Below are 21661 nucleotides of genomic sequence, written 5' to 3'. Positions count from 1 at the left end.
AGATAATCAAAGAACGGGGATAAAGATCTGGGTAGTAATTCTATTTCACATCATGTTGATCACTCGCACCTGTAAGATTAGTGTCTTTGAAAAGGGCGTTATCGCATTCAATCTAAGATTGCACACATATGTACAGTTTATGAGTGCAGCTTGTTATTATACAATTGTGCAGGACAAAATAGCTAAATATAGTGCAGAACCATCGCTATTACTCATATCAATACTTCTACGTCGAATACTTGAGCAAATTAGATAATACTCGAGAACTCGAAATCTTATATTAAATCGTGACTTATTCAAAATATGCCTACATATTTGTGTCCTGACTACGTATATTGTAGCTATATGGTGTTGGCTGCTGGTTTTGTACATTGTCCTGATCTGCTAGCGAACTCTGGTTGAATTGGTTACAGTGATACGGTGGGGGCTGTTGTAAATCTCTATGTTCAATGTGTTGAGTACCTTGCATTCGTTGATTGGATTGGCACTGGAGTTGTCGTTGGTTATGCAAATATGTGTATTGACTGCGATCAATATCCTGGTTAAAAGGCAGAAACAAGTCAGTCAATATTCACGGATCATAAAATCACTCACAATTTGAAGTTAACACTTTATGCATTAATTCCATCACTTTTATTGAGAATTCTTTTTGATTTACACGATTTAGATAATTTTGTTAATAAATGCTATATAACATACACTCAAGGCCAGTAAACAGGATTTTTTTTGTGGGTGCGTTGTTTCCAGAATATTGACCCCGTCGTTCCCCTGCAAATCGCATGCATGCGAAAAAAGAATTTTAGAAATGGACTTCACTTCCCTGAAGTGGTTCTGTTGCTAATTAATTTTGTCTAATTTGGACCTTCTTGGACAATTTTATACTGGACATTTTTGACAATTTGCAGGGGAGGAGGGGTACTTCGGATACCGCCTGAAGTTGTATGTATGTAGCACATTCTGCTTGAGTCTTAGGTCCAGGTATTAAGGCCCCTACAGACTTTATAATAGTGGATGTAGATTATTCGATGCAACATGTCTTCGTTATTTAATAAACTTTATATACCTCATATATAGATTCCTCTCATTTGATTGGTTAAAAGTGGAGTCATTAAAATAGCTGTGCCCCCTTTTTCTATCAAGATGACGTCATAAGCAACAACTGTGCCCCGGGCATAGAATCAACTGTGCCCCGAAAATAATTGGATATTCGCAACCCCGAATACACAGATCGCTCGTATATATTGCGCACCCACTATACGGCCGAGACTATCGCGGTCACAGTTCGCGATGACTTTGACCTCTCCTCGCAGACGACGATCTTTCACCGGCCGGCGCACAGTGGGCCAGGGCGGAATCAAAGTGTGCCAAAATTCAAATTTGGTGAATGTGGAATTTCCAAACTTTTTCAGTTGTTTTAGAAAGAAAACATTCTGAAGTATATTATTTGGCCCATAATTTATGTTTCGATGGATTTCATAAGTATCGTTTAGTCATAAATTTGACCCAAAAGTGTCATATTTTCTCTTAAAATGGTAAAAGTGTGAATTTTGAAAACAACTAATCTAACATTAGTAAATGAGAAACTGTTGTCTTACCATTGTGTATATGTCATACCTAATAGTAGTCAAACCAGATCATTAAAGCCAAAATATAAATAATTGTATTAATCAGGAGTAATGAGGGGCTAATTTGGTGAAATATGGTAAAAATATGCATTTTTGGGAAAAAATAGAAATTTAGTTTGGATTCCTGTCGATTCCTGTACAAAAATTAATGTTATCATTTGTAGACAAGTCTTAGAACTATGTTGATGGCAATTGTTTTTGCAAATATTTGCCAGCCTGCATTCCAGGGTCCATATAATGTACCCTATTTGCTCACATTTCAGCTGATTTTGATGGATCAGTACGGCGTACGGGTTTATCATGTCATGTGCATAGCGCCCTCATATTGCTTAAATACCCCGGGGATTTGCGGTTTTCACTACAACTCTGCCGTAAGAAATTGCATATAAGGTCTTAATATTTTAAAACATCATTAATCGAGATAAAGCAAAATCATGGAATCATTGTCAAAAACTTTTTTTATGCTGCTCAGTAGGCTCACTTTCAGATATAAATTTATCATACCATGTTTGTACATTCATCATAGAATTGAACTTCCAGATAACATAACTTAACATTTTGAAATGTATTAAAAGACAGTAAAAAGCATTCTTTATCGTTTACGTGAACGATTGAATAACTGTCCCACTGTAGACATTATGTGGATCATTTCACACTCAAAATAAAGATTGGCTTAACCGGAAACTGACATTTAATGAAGAACTCCAATACAGCAGCTGAACTTCCAGCTGCAGAGGTTCGTAGCACTTCTCATTCTGAAGGAACTTCATCAGCACCAGCACCAGCCGAGATGGACGTCTCGGCCCTCCTTGGAGGGCCGAGACGTCCATAGAAAATGTGGGAGGCACTGTCGATCGTTCAAAGAAAAGGAAAGCACATGATCTTTTAGAAGAAAAAGAGCCCGAGCTGAGTAACTGTTATACGCAGCATCATAAGGCATATGCTATAAATGCACATTCTATCCTGCTTTGAACATCCATATAAATTATAGAATTTATGAAAGAAACTCAAGACACAAGAACCCCATGGTCTGCCAATTTGGTATTAGGCCTACGTCTAGGCCTACTTCAAAAGATCCAATTCACATTCGCCTATATAGCGAACGATCAAATCACGTGTCTGTAATGGAGAATTGCAATTTGAATCAAATTATTAAGTGTCGTTTGTGATAACGTTGAAGTTATAACATCCGGGGTGGGGATCTTCCATTGACATGATATACGTATTAATATGTGCTTGCCTTTTGAGGTGCTTTTTTGCCAATTTTGGTAAAGCGATGGGTGGGTTAATTTTCACCATAGACGAAAACGCCCAGTATTATTGTGTATTTTGATAAACATATTGGTAAAAGCACCCAATTTGAGCAAAATTGGTTGCTTTTTAAAGGAAATTGGTATATTGATGGGTTGCAAATTAGGGCCAAAATTACGTTTAAGGCAATGTTTTGGAGTCCGGCAGGAAGAATCACCTACAAATTTTGCCCCCACCCCCGGCCCCATCCCCAACATTTAGTCTGGCTGGTTGTTTGTTTGCTAATATTAAACAATTACAATGTCTGCATTTTATTGATGTCATACGTATTAGAAAATGCCGTCAGTGAATTTTGCAATCCGTATAACCTTGAATATGCTATTTGATAATACTTTTCCAATCGGACATTTGAATCACTGTTGTAAGAGTAATTAACCAATCACGGCTCGTTATTTTAATGACGTCATATGCCTTGGAAAATGACTCTATTGGATTCAGCAGTCCTTAAAACCCCCCAAACCCCCGATTTGAAAGTTTTTATAATAATTCTTACACAGGCATTTGAATAACTGCGGGAGGAATAATTGACCAATCATATATCAGCATGTTAATGACGTCATACGCTTTCCAAAATGTCATCATTGAATTTTGCACCCCTTGGAACCCCTATTTTGCTTTTTCAATTAAAATTTTAACATGTATCATTTGAAATACTGTTGTAAAAATAATCGACCAATCACCGTTCAGCATTTTGATGACGTCATACATTTCTAAAAATGCTTCCATTGAATTCTGCAGTCTCGAAAACCCCTAATATAGTCATTTTACCGTGTTTGTATGCGTTTGATTGTCCGTTTATAATTTTGGCACACTTTGAGGCGATTCTGGCCCACTGTGCGGCGTAGTGAGTGCAGTGTTGTTTACAATCTGTTACATATCAAGGATTTATACCTGCCAAATGTCACTTTTTAGACAAATTACTACGAGCTGGAGACTCGGCAGTGTGTGATGTTAGCACAGAAGCGGTAGGTTTGTTTTAGATATGAAATCGGTAGATATCGGTCCAAATTCTGCACCCTTGCTCTTGCATGCACTGTGTGCATTTAAGCTTAAGGCCTATGCAGTTAAAAGCTTGTAGGCCTTGTCATTCAGGAAATCTTTTAACCAATCAAATGAGAAGAATCTATATTATTCGGTATATAAAACAAATATTGACTGCTTTTAAGCATATTCGGGGCACAGTTTAAAATTATAGGCCCTCGGTGATGTCAAAACCATGACTACTGTATCATGGTTTTGACATCACCTCGGCCTATAATTTTAACTGTGCCCTCATAGCAGTCAATATTTGTATAATACTCCCATTCTATTTGTAATAATATTGAACTTCTAACGAATGTTTGATGATGTTAAATCGATACTATATTTTCATATTTTCACCAGACATTAAACATAACATGTAATTAATTTTCCGTCAACACACCATCGTTAGAAGAAAAAAAATTAAATAGAATAACGAATACTTGCTGACCAAATATGGCATATTAGGAGTCCGCATGGCCCTTTAGGCTGTGATTTAAGGCTAAGATTTAAGGCGAAGGTAATTTGATTTTATTCACTTTGAAAAGTGTTCAAATGCTATACCTACCTCTTCATTAAAGGTTTCATTGCACGAGCAGGTCTTTTGGCATGCAATTATGCTACCAGCGATACTAAGTACAAACGCAACACTTCCTATTACAATAGCAGCAATACTGAAGTAATAATCTTTGCACTGTAAAAAGAAAAGGTTATGTTAATCAATTATGTAAATCAGATAGACACGTGAATTTAGGTCCTTTTACAAGACCAGGAGATGTCTGAAATTTGGAGTAAAGTGGCAACTATCGTACTACAACATGTAGGTCTACAAGCTAATTTGGTATTTTTAAAATTATGCTTCCCAATTACAGGTTAATTCCTGTGGGGGAAACATGTTTAAAAGGTCATTTAACTTTATACACGGGTTGAATTTTAAAATTGCTAATATTTGTCAAAAATCACGCCAAAGTATTCCCATACTGGTCATAACCATTCAGAAAAAGTATAGTTCGACATATCTGCGATGTACTGTTCTCGAGTTAAAGGCAAAAAGGTCAAATGACAAATTTCCTAGAGCAATGTTTTGGCAATCTCAGGCTCACCTATTTTGCATATCGTTTTTTCTCAATACCAGGGAGAAAAAGATGGGGCATTTTCAGAAATCACCATCATCTGTATTGAAGTTTGTTTGTGTGTGAAATTACAACCTGGATTTTTGCAGATGTCACATCTATGAAGTTTCTAAAAAGCATTTGAAGTTGTATTTTCCATATGCGTTATACCACACTATTACCCACACATTGCAAAATGAATAATTTGATGCAGACCTACTTACCCTTTCATTGTCGTAATCATAATCACTGGGAACGTCTGGATCAAAACAGACACGGGAAAACTCAAAATGCCAATGGAGATTAAGGCCTTCTTCTTTCACTGTGATAGAGGCGCCTATTACTGACATAATGCAAAAAACAGTAAAGCCCACCATCTGAAATTGAAAAAGAAGTGAGGTTATTAAAGAAAAAAAATTTCAAGACATATATCTATGCATTAACAGTAAAAACCGAGTAATTTGTAAAGGCTGCTCCAAGATGGACGAATCTCATTGCTGAAGGCAGCAGGTGATCTGATAGCAGGGATATGCACAGGAAGACAAGGTTTGATATAGTACGAAACTAACAGATCTCTATACCTTTCCTCTGTTGATGAAGTGGTTGAATGCGGAGGTCCACAAACTCCCCCTCTGGCAGTCCAATGATTTGCTTAGCTCTTTTCTAGGTAGATATATGTCAGTATGTTTCACCAAACAATGCGGTGCTGGCATACTCCATCTTAGAACATGTTTCGAAGAAAGCCCAACCATATGCGGAGGTCCACAAACTCCCCCTCTGGCAGTCCAATGATTTGCTTAGCTCTTTTTTGGATGGAATCGAACTGAGCTAGGTAGATATATGTTAGTATGTTTCACCAAACAATGCGGTGCTGGCATACTCCATCTTAGAACATGTTTCGAAGAAAGCCCAACCTCTAGCATTTCTGGTCAGCTGTTTTGGTCATTTTATTGTCAACCGCATAGATTCCATGACAGATTACTGCTGTTCAAAGAAGTTTAAGTCAGTGGTTATCCTCAGCACACCTACAATATTGAAGATAGTACTGGTCTTACATTGGTGGCACCAAACAGTAATAAGCGCCATGGTTTAGCCCATTGTTTTGGCTGTTTTGAGATCCGGGTTAGTGATGCAGCAGCTTGGTACATGTATTTCTTGGAGCTGATGAAGGATAGAATATGGTAGCATCACCAACATAGAGAATTTCTTATTTACAAGGGGTTATGAGATGTCATCGAGGAGTATGATGAACAATAAGGGCCTTACATAGAGCTTTGGGTCACCCCTGCATTGGTCAGCGTCACGCTTGTTTTGTTCCCATTCAAGATATATTTCAATGATCGATCGGCGATAGTTTTTTAATCAGCCATGTTTCAGAAAAGCCAAGGGCAGCAAGTTTGGTCTGAAAACCTGGATGGAAGACACGATCGAAGACTTCACTGATGTCGAGGAAGACAACCATTGGTTCTTTTCTGTGGTTGAGTGAGGCATGGTGATATGTACGTCAGAAGTAGAGTGATCAGCTTTGATTCCGACCTGACGGCTGGATGGATACTACAAAATGTTCAGGTGCTTCCACCTCTTGTTTCTAATAATGCTAAAATTAAACGACGAATTTTATGAACGGAGACAAGGTCAAAAGGTTAACATACAACGTACAAGTACAAGTTAGATGGCTAAAGGCGATAGAAAGAGCTTCCCCTATTACTCTGGTAAAGAACCAAGCTATCATCTCACCAAATTAATGCAGGTTTGAAATACACTATCAGATTTCTATTGCTGTTGGTCCAATGGTTTACGCTGCTACCCAGCTACTTTGTGGCTACTCAAGTATTCCAGTGCAGTACCATTGCAGTACCAGTGTGTCTAGTGTCCATGTTATTCCGATGTGTGTACCATACCAGTGAAGTAGCTGCGAGCCAGTGTACCTCTGGAGGTGGCTGCAATAGGAATCTTGTGGTATTAAGGCTCTGTATAAATTTCCCGATTCTTTTTGCTTTTCAACGTAGGCTAATTATTATTCTTTGTCATAAATAGTATAAGTCTGACCTTGTTCATCCCTTGTCTATTCCTTCGCTCCACTGATGATGCAATCCATAAACTTCCAGCTAAAATGTACTGAGAAGAGTAAAAACAATAAGTTCATGAGTTAGGAAACGCTTACGCCTAATGTCTTTTCTCTTGAAGCAAGTCTCATGAATTCCAGAATTTTATCACAGTTCCATGGCACAAATATCTGTGACGTTGTTAAAATAACACAGAAGAAATGTATCTGAAATTTATGCCGAAAAAATAAGATGAAAGTAGTGTAGATATCGATGACATGGCAAGTATTGTTACGATATGATATGGAATTTTAGTATTGGATATTGAACTGCCAAATCAGGGCCTTGAGAATGAATTACATGGAAGATGAATTAAATCCAGGGGGGGGCTCACTCACTACTTGACTTGCTACGCACCCGTGTCCAAGAAAAACGTCTAAAAGGGTATATTTTTCACCACACAGCGTCGTCGACGTCTTTTGAAAAAGGGGTACTTTTTCAGAAGGCATCGCCATTTAGGGGTCCTTTTTCAGCCAAATGCTTAGACGTTTAGGCTTAGTAATATTATTGTTTGAGTGATTTTGCACTAATTTGATAAAAATCACCATTTTTTAATTGACTCTTGTTACTTTTATGCATGTTTTCTTCAGTATCTATATGTCTGCAACATCAAAAAGACACAAAAACAATTGGTCAATTAGTGCTGCTTATAAAATTATGCTTTAGAGGTGATGATTCAGACTCTTCCACTGGCTATGATGAAGCATGCACACTTTCTGTCGCTATTAAGGAGTATTCATAAATGCTGGGTGGTTTCTTTTTAGGACATGAAGGGGGATATAAAAAATAGACCATACAAATATATTTATTTATTTACTTTAATATTTATTTATTTATTTATTTATTTATTTATTTATTTCTGGCACGGAATTACAAAAAATATATAATATTGCACATAAGTTACATCAAAAATTACACAATATCATGAAAGGAACAATTATATTTGTTTTAAAAAAGTCCAGTGAATGGCTGGAGCGAACAGGTGCCATGCACCTCTAAGACCGCCCACCAAATCCAAAAAAGAAGGGAAGGGAAATATAAATGAGAGGGGGAAGTGCAGGTTAAGTTACGTTTGCCTGCAATTTGGACAATTACAAAAAGAGGTCCAACTGCAAACAGAAGTTGCATCAAAGGTGCGAGCAAATTTGGACTCAGGATAATCTAAAATGATTTAGTTGCCCTTCTCTGGACCCCTCAACTTTCTGGATGTTGCGCTTTGAGGTACCACTCCAGAGGGGACTGTAATATTCCAAATTACTTCGAACCAAGTATCAGTACAAAGCCCTGGATACATTATGAGGGGCATTGAAACCAATGGTGCGTTTAATCATACCAAGTTTTTGTTACACTTTTTAACAACCCTGTTAATGTTATCATCCCAAGTGAAAGATGAGGAAATATTAAGACCAAGATCTTGGATGGAACTAACACGGTCTAGAACAGCACCATTAATTTTGATAATCATGATGAATTGCATTCCTACGCCTGGTGATTGATATGATCTGGCATTAAGAGGGTGCTCCAATTAAATAATACATTAATATCACTTTGGAGCATGTGACAATAAGAGACATCAGAGATGTTTTTATAACATTTAGAGTCATCTGCAAACAAAGCTAAAGAAGAACTCTGGGCAACACTGGGCATGTCATTGATGTATAAAAGAAAAAAAACATATATATAGGCCCCAATATTGAACCTTGGGGCACCCCTGAAACAACGGGAAGCCAGTCGGAATTAACCCCATCAATAACAACCCTCTACTTCCGCCCTGTTAAATAAGCACGAAACGAATTGAGGAGGTCAGAATGAAAACCAAAAGATTGCAATTTGTGAAGCAATAAATTATGACAAACACTGTCAAAAGCTTTTGAGAAATCAAGATAAATCATGTCAACTTGCCCAGCGTTGTCCAGAGTAGTGCTGAATTCATGAAAAACAGATAATAGCTGTGTAACAGTGGAGCGACCCTTGATAAAACCGTGTTGCAGATAGTATAATTGGTCTTTAATTGCGGGAAACACTTGATCAAAAATAGCTCTCGCCATTACTTTTCCACATTATACACAATAATGACACAGGTCTATAATTTTCAGCACGTTGCCTGTCAGGTTTTTAAAACAGGAACAACATTGGCTTTTAACCAGGCCTCAGGCATAATACCAGAACTCAAAGATAAGTTAAAAATGTGGCACAAACGAAAAACAATTTCATGAGCGCATTCTTTCAAGACCCTGGAAGATATCCCATCAGGGCCAATAGCCTTGGAAACATTTAAATTGCACAAGATCTTGAGGACATCACATTCTTTGATCTGAATATTACCCAGTGAAGGATGTTGAAACCCATGTATTTTGGGCAACTGAGTGTTGGAAGTTGGTTGAGTAAAAACAGAATAAAAATAGTTGTTAATAAGAGGAGCTTTTTCTCTAGCTGTTGTAGCTGTGATGTTATCCCAGCTAATAACTTTTGGAAGATAATTGGATTTTGTTTTTTATCTAAAAAATGACCAGAATCTCTTGGTGTTATCAACAAGACTATCAATATACTCATTAAACTTGATAGAGAGCAAATTTTTCAAACGATTACGTAACTTGCGAAAATTGGCCCAGTGGCTAGAGAGATATGATTTTTTAGCAGTTTCCTTTTTGTTTTGGAGATGCCTAACTTCTGCGTCAATCCACGCAGGGGCCGAAGAGTCTTTGATCTTAATTTTTGGTATGTAAGCATCTAGAACCTTGGTGAATATTTCAGAGAATAAATTGCATGATGAATTAACATCTATTGCACAATATACTTCACTAAAATCAGTGTTTTGCAGCTCACAACATATGTCATTAAAATCAGCTGCTTTAAAATTGTATACAAATCGAGGTCTTTGTTTGAGACGCTCAACTCTTGTTTTTCTAGATGGGATATCACTCATTTACTTCAGGAAAAAAGAATCCACAGAATCACAAAAAGCTTGTTCAGAATCTGTAACATTGTGACATATAGTACTGTCAAGACAACCTTTTACATCAGGAAGATTAAAATCACCAATTACATGAATCTGGTTAAAGTCATTTTGGAGTTTTTCAATTGTAGAGTCAAAATTATTAACACATGTTTCGACGTTGCCATCAGGTGCTCTGTAGCAGAACACAAGAGCCATTTTTTCACTTTTATTTGGTCTTATTTCAATTAGCATTATCTCGTCAACAGGCTCAACATCAGAACGACGTAGCTTTTAACTGCAAAGAGGAGACCACGCCACGTTCTTTCTCAGGATAATCTCTACCTTTGCGATAAAAAGCATATCTACTGCAAGGGATTTCACTATCATCAACTGTTTCATTGAGCCATGTTTCAGAGACAGACACACAGTCAAATTTATTTGTAGATTGAAAATCTCTTAGCTTGTTAATGTTCCTTTTCCTTTTAATAGTTTTCATACTCCGCGCATTTAAATGAAGAAGTTGAGTTTATTGGAATTGACATTGTTTGAAGTTGAATTGTTTGAAGTTGTATTGGGATGACTTGGACCTGAAGACGCATTCACACCATCGTTGGAGAACTTACTGGAGTCCAGAGAACCGCCGGATGAACTGCAGGATGAGTTGAAAAAGGAGTCGTTGAACTGTGGGAGCGCACGAGATGAACAGTACCAAGGGTCGTCAGACGAAGCCAGAGTTTCATAGCTTTGAACATTCATACCAATGCACTTCGTGTGAAACCACAGATTGCACATGTCGCACAGTATGCCACGTTGATTGGACACACTTTGAACAGCTTCTACGTGGATCTTTTGTGGGACCTGGGTTGCTAGCAACGTCTGCACTAAGTACTAGAATCAGTGTCACTAGATGGGGCTTCAGTTTAACAGAAATCTTAAATGTATTGATCTTAGCAGCTGAGGGCGGAGCTGTTGCTCTCATGTGATCAAAGTATATCATGCAGGTATTAATAGTCTTTGTTGGGGAGGTATTGTAACTAAGCCTACATCAAATGGATGTGCCAAAGGCATTCCCAAGCTAATGTCATTACAAGTAAGGCCACGGTAGCCAGCTAGCCAATGTAAGATGCAGACGCCGTAAATACCAAACGCCGTGCCCAGTAATGCCATATGTGCGAGTTTCTTTCAAGTTCACAGTAAAAATTCTGTAAATTACTGATTAGTGGTACACAATACAGAGGAATATCTGACTCAACGCTGATGATTACTCACTAGCTTCAGTCAACTAGACGATAAGTTGCAGAATTTTGCTCCTATTTTTAAGCAACTAAAAGCAACTAACAGCCATTAAATCCTGGTCCAACTTTTCCAACCACATTGACAGGTTGATATCACTAAACATTATTGTAGATGTGTACTTGTACAATGAATAGCTCAGACAAAATTTCGGTATACATGTATGTCTTTATTTCCTGAACAATTTTAATTTTAACAGATGCCACTATTGACTGGTGATTCTAATTATGATATTTTGTCTTTGTTTAGGATATACAGGGGTAAAACATAACTGGTACCTTAATTGTTTTGTGGTCTATAGTAAAAGCGAAAATCCAAATTTTGACTTCGTTGGTTTATATTAAAGCTTAATTGCCCTTCTTTAAAATACTATAAAAATTAATATGGTGATCACTTACCGATAATCCTGACCATAATCCAGTGGAGTAGTACGTAACTATTATCGCAATACTTTCATCATGATACCTTCCTTGTACATTGTTATTAGTCCAGGAGCAAGATCCCACAGGGGGCCTAAATAAGGACTTGGTTCACCCTCCACTACACCATAGGTAGTTAGTATGGACCCTCTAGATCACTGCTAGGTAGGTAGTGGACTCAAATTGTGGTATCACTTTTTTTTTTACAGGTCATTTTATGTATGGACGTATAATCGCATAAAATCACCAAAAATAGGACAAAATTAAGGGGTAGGGGAGATATACATTCCCATAACTCAACTTTTACTCGTGATTTTGAATTCATTTTGGTATCAATATGTAGCTAAATGATTTTCCTAACTTTCTAGTATTATTTTTAAACAAAAACAGGTTTCATTTGAGCATATTTGGAAGTATATAGTCCATAAATGAGTGGTAATCTGATTTTTTAAACCATATGTGTAAAGTTTGACATTGGCCTCAAATCTCACAACTATACCACTTTATATTTTCAAAATTGATTCAGTTTCCATTTTTTAATTTTTTAATTTAAATTTTAATGTTTAATTTTGTTTTTAATGTTAAGCATATCAAGGGAAACATTATTGTAACAGTTCCAATCATTATAATATGTATGAGTTCGTTGGGGTGTCTGTGGGACGAGGTGTGTGTGTGTGGGGGGGGGTGCTGGGTGTACATAGGGTATGTGTGGGGGTGAGGGGATGAATGTGTGTGTACATGTCTTAATATGTCACTTCACTGTTCTCACATTTCCTTATATCTACATAACAACTAATGATACCAGAAGTTTCCATTGATGTGAATATTTATGTGTAGGACATGAGTAACCACTGGGAAAAAGACAAAAAATGTTTAAAAAAACCAAAAAAAACAACAAAAACTGATGTTGATTTCCCTCGTATATCAGCATAACATAGAAAAATATTAAGGGGTAGGGGAAAATAAATCATCAGAACTTAATATTTTACTCATGATATTGACTTCATCTTGGTATTAATTCTATTCAATTCAATTTAATATGTATATCTAATTGATTGTTCTAACTTTTTTGTATTATTTTAAAGCAAAGCGACCATTAGTTGTCAGGTAGATACACAGAAACTGTGAGAAAAAGGGTACGTTTTCTATGTCTAACAGCGTAAATATGACAATATTAAGGGGTAGGGAAATATAAACTGCCATAACTCAACTTTTACTCATGAAAATGAATTCATCTTGGTATCAAAATGTATCTAAGTGATTGTTCTAACTTTCTAGTATCATTTTAAAGCAAAGCAACCATTAGTTGTCAGACAGATATACAGAAACTGTGAGGAAAAGGTAACTTTTCTATGTCTAACAGCGTGAAGATGACAATATTACGGGGTAGGGAAATGTAAACTGTCATAACTCAACTTTTACTCATGAAAATGAATTCATCTTGGTATCAAAATATATCCAAGTTATTGGTCTAGCTTTCTAGTATTATCTTAAAGCAAAGCGACCATTATTTGTCAGGCAGATATACAGAAACTGTGAGGAAAAGGTAAATTTTCATGTCTAACAGCGTAAAATGACAATATTAAGGGGGTAGGGGAAATTTATAACTGCCATAACTCAACTTTTACTCATGAAAATGAATTCATCTTGGTATCAAAATGTATCTAAGTGATTGTTCTAACTTTCTAGTATTATTTTAAAGCAAAGCGACCATTATTTGTCAGGTAGATACACAGTATTTAAGAGGAAAAGGTAACTATTCTATGTCTAACAGCATAAATAAATATGACAATATTAAGGGGTAGGGGAAATATAAACTGCCACAACTCAACTTTTACTCATGAAAATGAATTCATCTTGGTATCAAAATGTATTTAAGTGATTGTTCTAACTTTCTAGTATTATTTCAAAGCAAAGCGATCATTAGTTGTCAGGTAGATACACAGACATATGTGGACATTGGCAGCGATCACAGGATGATTAGAGCTAAGATACTATTGAACAAGAAACTGGCAAGACTCAAATTCATCAAGAATGCTAAAAAGAGCAAACTTAATATAATGCGGCTGAAAGAAAGGAGGGAAGAATTTCAACTTGCACTCAAGAATCGATTCACAGCACTGGATATGGATGATATGGATGATATGGATATAGACGCAAGATCTACACTTATATCCAGCACAGTGACAGAGGCTGCTGAAGAGATAGCACCACAAGAAAGAACAAAGAAACCAAAAACCAAAGAAGATATTGAGATTGAGGAGCTAGATATTAAAAGAAAGATACTCAGAGAAATCATAGACAAAACTACTACTCAGAAAGTAGAGTACAAGGAAACTGTGAAGGAAGTTAGAAAGAAGAGGCGTCAGAGAAGTAGAAGAAAACGAAGAGAACAAATTGAGTCCATCCTAGAAAGTGGTAAAGGACCAAAACAGATCTCCAAAATGAACAGTAAGAAAACTAGAATCAGCCAGATGAAAGACAAAAATGGTATTCCTACATCTAGTAGAGAAGAAATACTCAACATCTGTGCAGAGTTTTACCAAGACCTATATAGCTCTCATTCTAACCAAAGTAAACCAAACTTCTTGTCTCCAGATCAAACAGACATACCAAATGTAAATGTTAAAGAAGTAGAGACAGCAGTAAAACAAATGAAAGACAACAAAGCACCTGGCACTGATGACATATCCAGTGACGTGTATAAGATAGGAGGTGCGGAAATTATCACTCAATTAACAAGACTATACAACCAAATATTGACAGAAAAGAAGATACCAGCAGCCTGGAAGGAAGCTAAGATTATTCTTCTACATAAGAAAGGAGATAAAGAGGATATCAAAAACTACCGACCAATTAGTCTGCTATCACATGCATATAAAATTTTCACACGAATCATTCAGAATAGAATCAAGAGAATCTTGGATGAAAATCAACCTAGAGAGCAGGCAGGCTTCAGAGAGGGCTTTTCAACAACTGATCATCTACATGCTTTGAACCAACTGATTGAGAAAGCAAATGAGTATCAGCTGAAGCTTTGTATTGGCTATATAGATTACGAGAAAGCTTTTGATTCGGTGGAACACAGTGACTTATTTGCAGCCTTAAGAAGGATTGGAGTCAACGAAGGGTATGTTAAGATTCTGGAGGACATTTACACAAACGCCACAGCTACAATCCACATAGATAAGGATGTCTCCAAGCCTATCCACATAAAGAGGGGAGTACGGCAAGGGGACACAATCTCTCAAAAATATTCACAGCTGCCATGGAACAAATTTTCAAACAACTAGATTTAGACGAAAGAGGTATCAACATCGATGGAGAATGGTTAACTGACCTGAGGTTTGCAGATGATGTAGCCCTTACATCACCATCAGTCAAAGACTTGGAAGTTCAGCTAAATAGTTTGAACACTGAGAGCAGGAAAATTGGATTAAAAATACACAAAGGGAAAACGAAATACATGACCAACTTTGACACTACAGAGTCCATTGAAATTGACAATGAACCGATTGAGAAAGTAGATAGCTACAAGTATCTGGGCAAGACAGTCAAAATGGAGGACAACACAAGAGAGGAAGTCTTACTAAGAATCAAGGCTGGCTGGTGTTGTTTTGGCAGGTACAAAGACATCCTTTGTGATAAAAAGATACCAATGACATTGAGGAGGCGCATGTACGATCAATGTGTGTTACCCACCATGACCTACGGCGCTGAAACCTGGTCGACAACTAAAGATCTGGAACATAAACTCACCACGACACAACGAGCCATGGAAAGACGTATGCTGAACATAACTATACGCGACAAAATCAGAAACAGTGACATAAGAAATAAAACTGGAGTCAAAGACATCATGGAAAGGATCGGTGAAGCAAAATGGAGATGGGCAGGACATGTGGCAAGAAAAAACGACAACAGATGGACAAAAAGAGTCACCGAGTGGCAACCAAGAACAGGAAAGCGTAGAAGAGGAAGGCAAAGACGAAGATGGCGAGACGATTTAACAGCATATAGAGGCACCACATGGGCAAGGGATGCGCAAGACAGACAGAAATGGAAGATTCTTGAAGAGGGCTTCATACTACAGAGGATGAAACAGCCTAGGTGAGGTGAGGTGAGGTGAGATACACAGTAACTGTGAGGAAAGGGTAAATATTCTATGTCTAACAGCGTAAATATGACAATATTATGGGGTAGGGGAAATGTAAACTGCCATAACTCAACTTTTACTCATGAAAATGAATTCATCTTGGTATCAAAATATATCCAAGTGATTGGTCTAGCTTTCTAGTATTATTTTAAAGCAAAGCGACCATTATTTGTCAGGCAGTATTATACAGAAACTGTGAGGAAAAGGTAATTTTTCTATGTCTAACAGCGTAAAATGACAATATTAAGGGGTAGGGGAAATATATACCTGCCATAACTCAACTTTTACTCATGAAAATGAATTCATCTTGGTATCAAAATGTATCTGATTGGCTGTTCTAACTTTCTATAAACAAAGCGATCATTAGTTGTCAGGTAGATACACAGAAACTGTCAGAAGAAGTCATTTTCTATATCTAGCAGCGTAATAGACCGTTCACAAACACTTGTAAGGGGGAGGGGCCTGATGCAAAAAAATTTCATCGCAAAATATTCTTTCGAGCCCCCCCCCCCCCCCTTTACAGACCTCAAAAATTGTAGGGCCCCCTTTTGACATGAAAATTATGGGTCAACCCATAGAAAATCATATAAACTCAATTTTTCCAGGAAAATTTTGATGATTTTTTTTAAGGAGGATCAAAAATGTTCAGACCCCCCCTTTCGCATCAGGCCCCCCTTACAAGTGTTTGTGAACGGTCCCTAAATATGACAATATCAAGGTAGGGGAAATATAAACTCCCATAACTCAACTTTTACTCTTGATAATGAATTCATCGAACGTTCTGGTATCATTAGTTGTTATGTAGATACAAAGGAAATGTGAGAAAAAAACTTCCATGTGTAACAGTGTCAAATATGATAATATTAAGGGTAGGGAAATATTACCATAACTCAACTTTGGCTGCATTAACTGTGAAGGGAACACAGGAATACAAATCGTTGCACCAAAATTTGAATGTAGTATACGATTGAGGTTTCTTACGTTAATTGGTGCAATTGGACCATTTAAAAAATTTGACCTTTATTTATGATATTGATATATTCGACGTTATAACCCCTGAACTAAGCTTCGTAGAACTATTTGTCTTTTTTTAAATTCTTAGCGATGAGAGGAACAATTTGAGATTACAACATTACAACATGATAGGATAATTTTTTAGATTTGGCCCCATTATGACCTTCAACCCCTCGTGGGAAACTTAATTGCTTTTAAAATAATGCCAGAAAATGAGAACAATCAAATAGCTACATATTGATGCCAAAATGGAATTCATTTTCGTCAGTGAAACTTGTGTTTTGGTGATTTGTATGTCCCCTTACCCCTTAATATTGTCATATTTTACGCTGTTAGACATTGAATATTAACATTTTCATACATTTTATGTCTATCTACCGGACAACTAATGGCTTAATTGATTTTAAAATAATACTAGAAGGTTAGAACTATCAAATAGCTACATATTGATACCAAAATGAATTCATTTTCATCAGCATAACTTGAGTTTGGGTGATTTGTATGTCCCCTTACCCCTTAATATTGTCATATTTTACGCTGTTAGACATTGAATATTAAAATTTTCATACATTTTATGTCTATCTACCGGACAACTAATGGCTTAATTGCTTTTAAAATAATACTAGAAGGTTAGAAGTATCAAATAGCTACATATTGATACCAAAATGAATTCATTTTCATAAGTAAAACTTGAGTTTGGGTGATTTGTATGTCCCCTTACCCCTTAATATTGTCATATTTTACGCTGTTAGACATTGAATATTAAAATTTTCATACATTTTTATGTCTATCTACCGGACAACTAATGGCTTAATTGCTTTTAAAATAATACTAGAAGGTTAGAAGTATCAAATAGCTACATATTGATACCAAAATGAATTCATTTTCATAAGTAAAACTTGAGTTTGGGTGATTTGTATGTCCCCTTACCCCTTAATATTGTCATATTTTACGCTGTTAGACATTGAATATTAACATTTTCATACATTCTATGTCTATCTACCGGACGACTAATGGCTTAATTGCTTTTATAATAATACTAGAAGGTTAGAAGTATCAAATAGCTACATATTGATACCAAAATGAATTCATTTTCATCAGTAAAACTTGAGTTTGGGTGATTTGTATGTCCCTTACCCCTTAATATTGTCATATTTTACGCTGTTAGACATTGAATATTAACATTTTCATACATTTTATGTCTATCTACCGGACAACTAATGGCTTAATTGCTTTTAAAATAATACTAGAAGGTTAGAAGTATCAAATAGCTACATATTGATACCAAAATGAATTCATTTTCATCAGCATAACTTGAGTTTGGGTGATTTGTATGTCCCTTACCCCTTAATATTGTCATATTTTACGCTGTTAGACATTGAATATTAACATTTTCATACATTTTATGTCTATCTACCGGACAACTAATGGCTTAATTGCTTTTAAAATAATACTAGAAAGTTAGAACTATCAAATAGCTACATATTGATACCAAAATGAATTCATTTTCATCAGTAAAACTTGAGTTTGGGTGATTTGTATGTCCCTTACCCCTTAATATTGTCATATTTTACGCTGTTAGACATTGAATATTAACATTTTCATACATTTTATGTCTATCTACCGGACAACTAATGGCTTAATTGATTTAAAAATAATACTAGAAGGTTAGAACTATCAAATAGCTACATATTGATACCAAAATGAATTCATTTTCATCAGTAAAACTTGAGTTTTGGTGATTTGAATGTCCCCTACACCTTAATATTGTCATATTTTACGGTACTACACATGAAAAATTGACATTTTTAAACATTTTATGTCTTTCCAGCTAACAATTAATGGTTATTTTGCTTTAAAAGATTACAACAACCAAATAGCTATATATTAATGCCAAAATGAATGAATTATAATGAATAAATGTCGAGTTACGTTGGTTTGTAAGTCCCCTAACCTTTAATATTGTCAAATTTTACGCTGTTACACATTGGAAAATTAACATTTTTATCATATTTTATGTCTATCTTATGGTTTTTCTGTTAAAAATAATACTGGAAAGTTAGAACAATCAATTAGCTACATGTTGATACCAAAATGAATTCATTATTATGAGTAAAGGTTGAGTTATGGTGGTTTTATTTCCCCTACCCCTTAATAATGCCATATTTGACATGGTTATACATAGAAAAGTAACCTTTCTCACATTTTATGGCTATCTACCTGACAATTAATGTTTGCTTTGCTTTAAAATAATACTAACACGTTTGAACAATCAATTAGCTACATATTAATTCCAAAATGAATTCATTATCATGAGTTGAAGTTGAGTTATGATGGTTTATATTTCCCCTACCCCTTAATATTGTTACACACGCTGCTACATGTGGAAAAGTAACTAATTTTTTTTACATTTTCAGTCTATTTTCCTGACAAACAGCGGTTGATCTCACCCCACACATATAAATATTCAAAATATTACATGAATGGCAACTTAACAAACAAATTTTGTTAATAGAACTTATATAGTTCAGCCGAGTGACATATTAAAACATGTAAAACACCCCAACCCTGAACCATATACACACCCCGCACCCACCCCCACATACCCACACACCCCTACCCCAAACCCACACAACACAAACCAACATGCAAGCAAACATGCACATACATAAATATTTGAACCAGAACATCAAAGTTTGCCTAGATATGCTTGATATTAAAAACAAAATTAAAAAAAGGAAACTTAATTAATTTTGAAAATAGAAATTAGCACAATAGTAAAATTTGAAGCCAATGTCACAAAAACACCCACCCTGCGCATTGTTGTGAAAAATCTGATTTTTCACTAGTGTATGGACTGGCCACTTCCAATCATGATCAAATGAAACCTAGGTTTGCTTTCAAATAATACTAGGCAGTTAGAACAATCAATTAGCTACATATTCATACCAAAATAAATTCATTATTATGAGTAAAAGTTGAGTTATGAGAATTTATATCTCCCCTACCCCTTAATTTTGTCCTATTTTTGGTGATTTTATGCGATTATACGTCCACACATAAAATGAAAAAAAAAAAAAAAGTGATACCACAATTTGAGTCCACTACCTACCTAGCAGTGATCTAGAGGGTCCATACTAACTACCTATGGTGTCAAACCTTGTATGTAGTGGAGGGTGAACGAAGTCATTTTTTTGAGGTTGCTGCTCCTGTACTATATTTATCGTCAGTATTGCTACGATGACAGAACCAACGCCCAAAAGTATCAACTTGATTCCTATGACAATGAGACACATCTGTAAAATGAATTAATCTGTTAATAGTATTGAATGTTTTGTTGGTACAATGAAACGAATACGGTATTCTCAGTCTCAGTCTTTTAGTTACCACTAACACCAAGCCTCGAACTATGCGATGTGAGGTTGCGACAGTTATAGTCCGAAAAAAAAAGTATTCGCTATTCTGTAGTTATAGGGTTTGGTGTTAGGTTACTAGCGTACTAGCGAAACTTCGGTCTAGCGAAGCTACTAGCGGATGTAGACCGCAGAAGATATAATCGTTATTCTCGCTTAAATTGTCCATTATTTTCAATCCAAACGATTGATTTGGATTGGCTCTTACTCTTTCTGTACACTGATTTCATTCGAAACAAGTGTTAGCATATAGTCTTACCACATGACGATTTTTGAAGTTTTTAGAGTGACAGTTTTCGATCTATAATAGATTGATTCATATCCCCAGCCGTTAAAAGATTGGAATGTTTCAATCGGTCAATGTAAGGGCGTTATGCCCTCTATGCACCTACACTAGCACATGTCAAAAGGAGATCAGATTAAGACCAAAAATATATTCGAGTAATCCGCCCTACCCTCAAATTAGGCTAGATTTTTTAAAACTATAACCCCCCCCCCAAAAAAAAACCCCAACAAAACCCCATGCGGCGATCCTCTTCAAAAAGGAATACAACTAACCCGGCAAATTGTGATTGCAGCCCAGCAAACACAAAAACGTTTTAAAAACGTTTTAAATAAGTTATATTTTGGCTTTTGGTTTAGGTAAAAACGTTTTAATAACATAAAAATGTCGGGTTATATAAAGGTCATGATAACGTTTTAAAACGTTTTGTATGAAAACACACTACAACAATATTTTTAAATGTTTTCAAAAATGTTATTGTAAACTATATTTTGCAAACATTTTTGCCAAATATTGTGTCAATACTTAAATAACATTATGTTAAAATATTTGAACCCAGCAAACACAGAAATGTTCTTAAAATGTTTTTTCAAAACCTTTTAATAACATTTAAATGTCGGGTTATATAAAGGTCATGAAAACGTTTTTAAAACGTTATAGAAAATATTTTGGGCAAACATTTTTCGCAAAATATTTTTTCAACCCCAAAATAACATTCTGTTTATAATGTTTTGTGTCAAGTTTTCAAGAATGTTTTTGGAATGTTATTAAAACATTTTTATACCCTTTATATAACCCGACATTTAAACGTTTTCTGTAAAACATTTTTGTTTGCTGAGCAGTAGATTATCAAAAATATTTCTTTAAGGTTATGAAAACGTTTTATACTCTTAATATACCCTTTATATAACCCGACATTTAAACGTTTTCTGACAACCTTTTATAACCTTTTGCGAACGATGTCGAAAACGT

The 21661-nt window shown here is 35.8% G+C and overlaps 1 protein-coding gene across 1 annotated transcript in view; it reads right to left on the bottom strand.

Moving 5' to 3' along the window:
* The window catches only part of LOC140156810 (uncharacterized), a 45249-nt gene continuing 23588 nt past the window's right edge, over nucleotides 1-21661 (bottom strand). The window contains exons 3-6 of the mRNA XM_072179793.1: nucleotides 7118-7186; nucleotides 5293-5445; nucleotides 4525-4650; nucleotides 1-538 (exon numbers count right to left, since the gene is read on the bottom strand). Of these exons, the coding sequence (XP_072035894.1) occupies nucleotides 308-538; nucleotides 4525-4650; nucleotides 5293-5445; nucleotides 7118-7186 (579 nt within the window). The 3' untranslated portion in view covers nucleotides 1-307. The remainder of the gene's footprint in view (nucleotides 539-4524; nucleotides 4651-5292; nucleotides 5446-7117; nucleotides 7187-21661) is intronic.

The sequence above is a fragment of the Amphiura filiformis genome, chromosome 7 (assembly GCF_039555335.1).
Source record: "Amphiura filiformis chromosome 7, Afil_fr2py, whole genome shotgun sequence".
NCBI lineage: Eukaryota > Metazoa > Echinodermata > Ophiuroidea > Amphilepidida > Amphiuridae > Amphiura > Amphiura filiformis.
The sequence above is the reverse complement of the archived record's forward strand: the minus strand, read 5'-3'. Positions and strand labels throughout refer to the sequence as shown.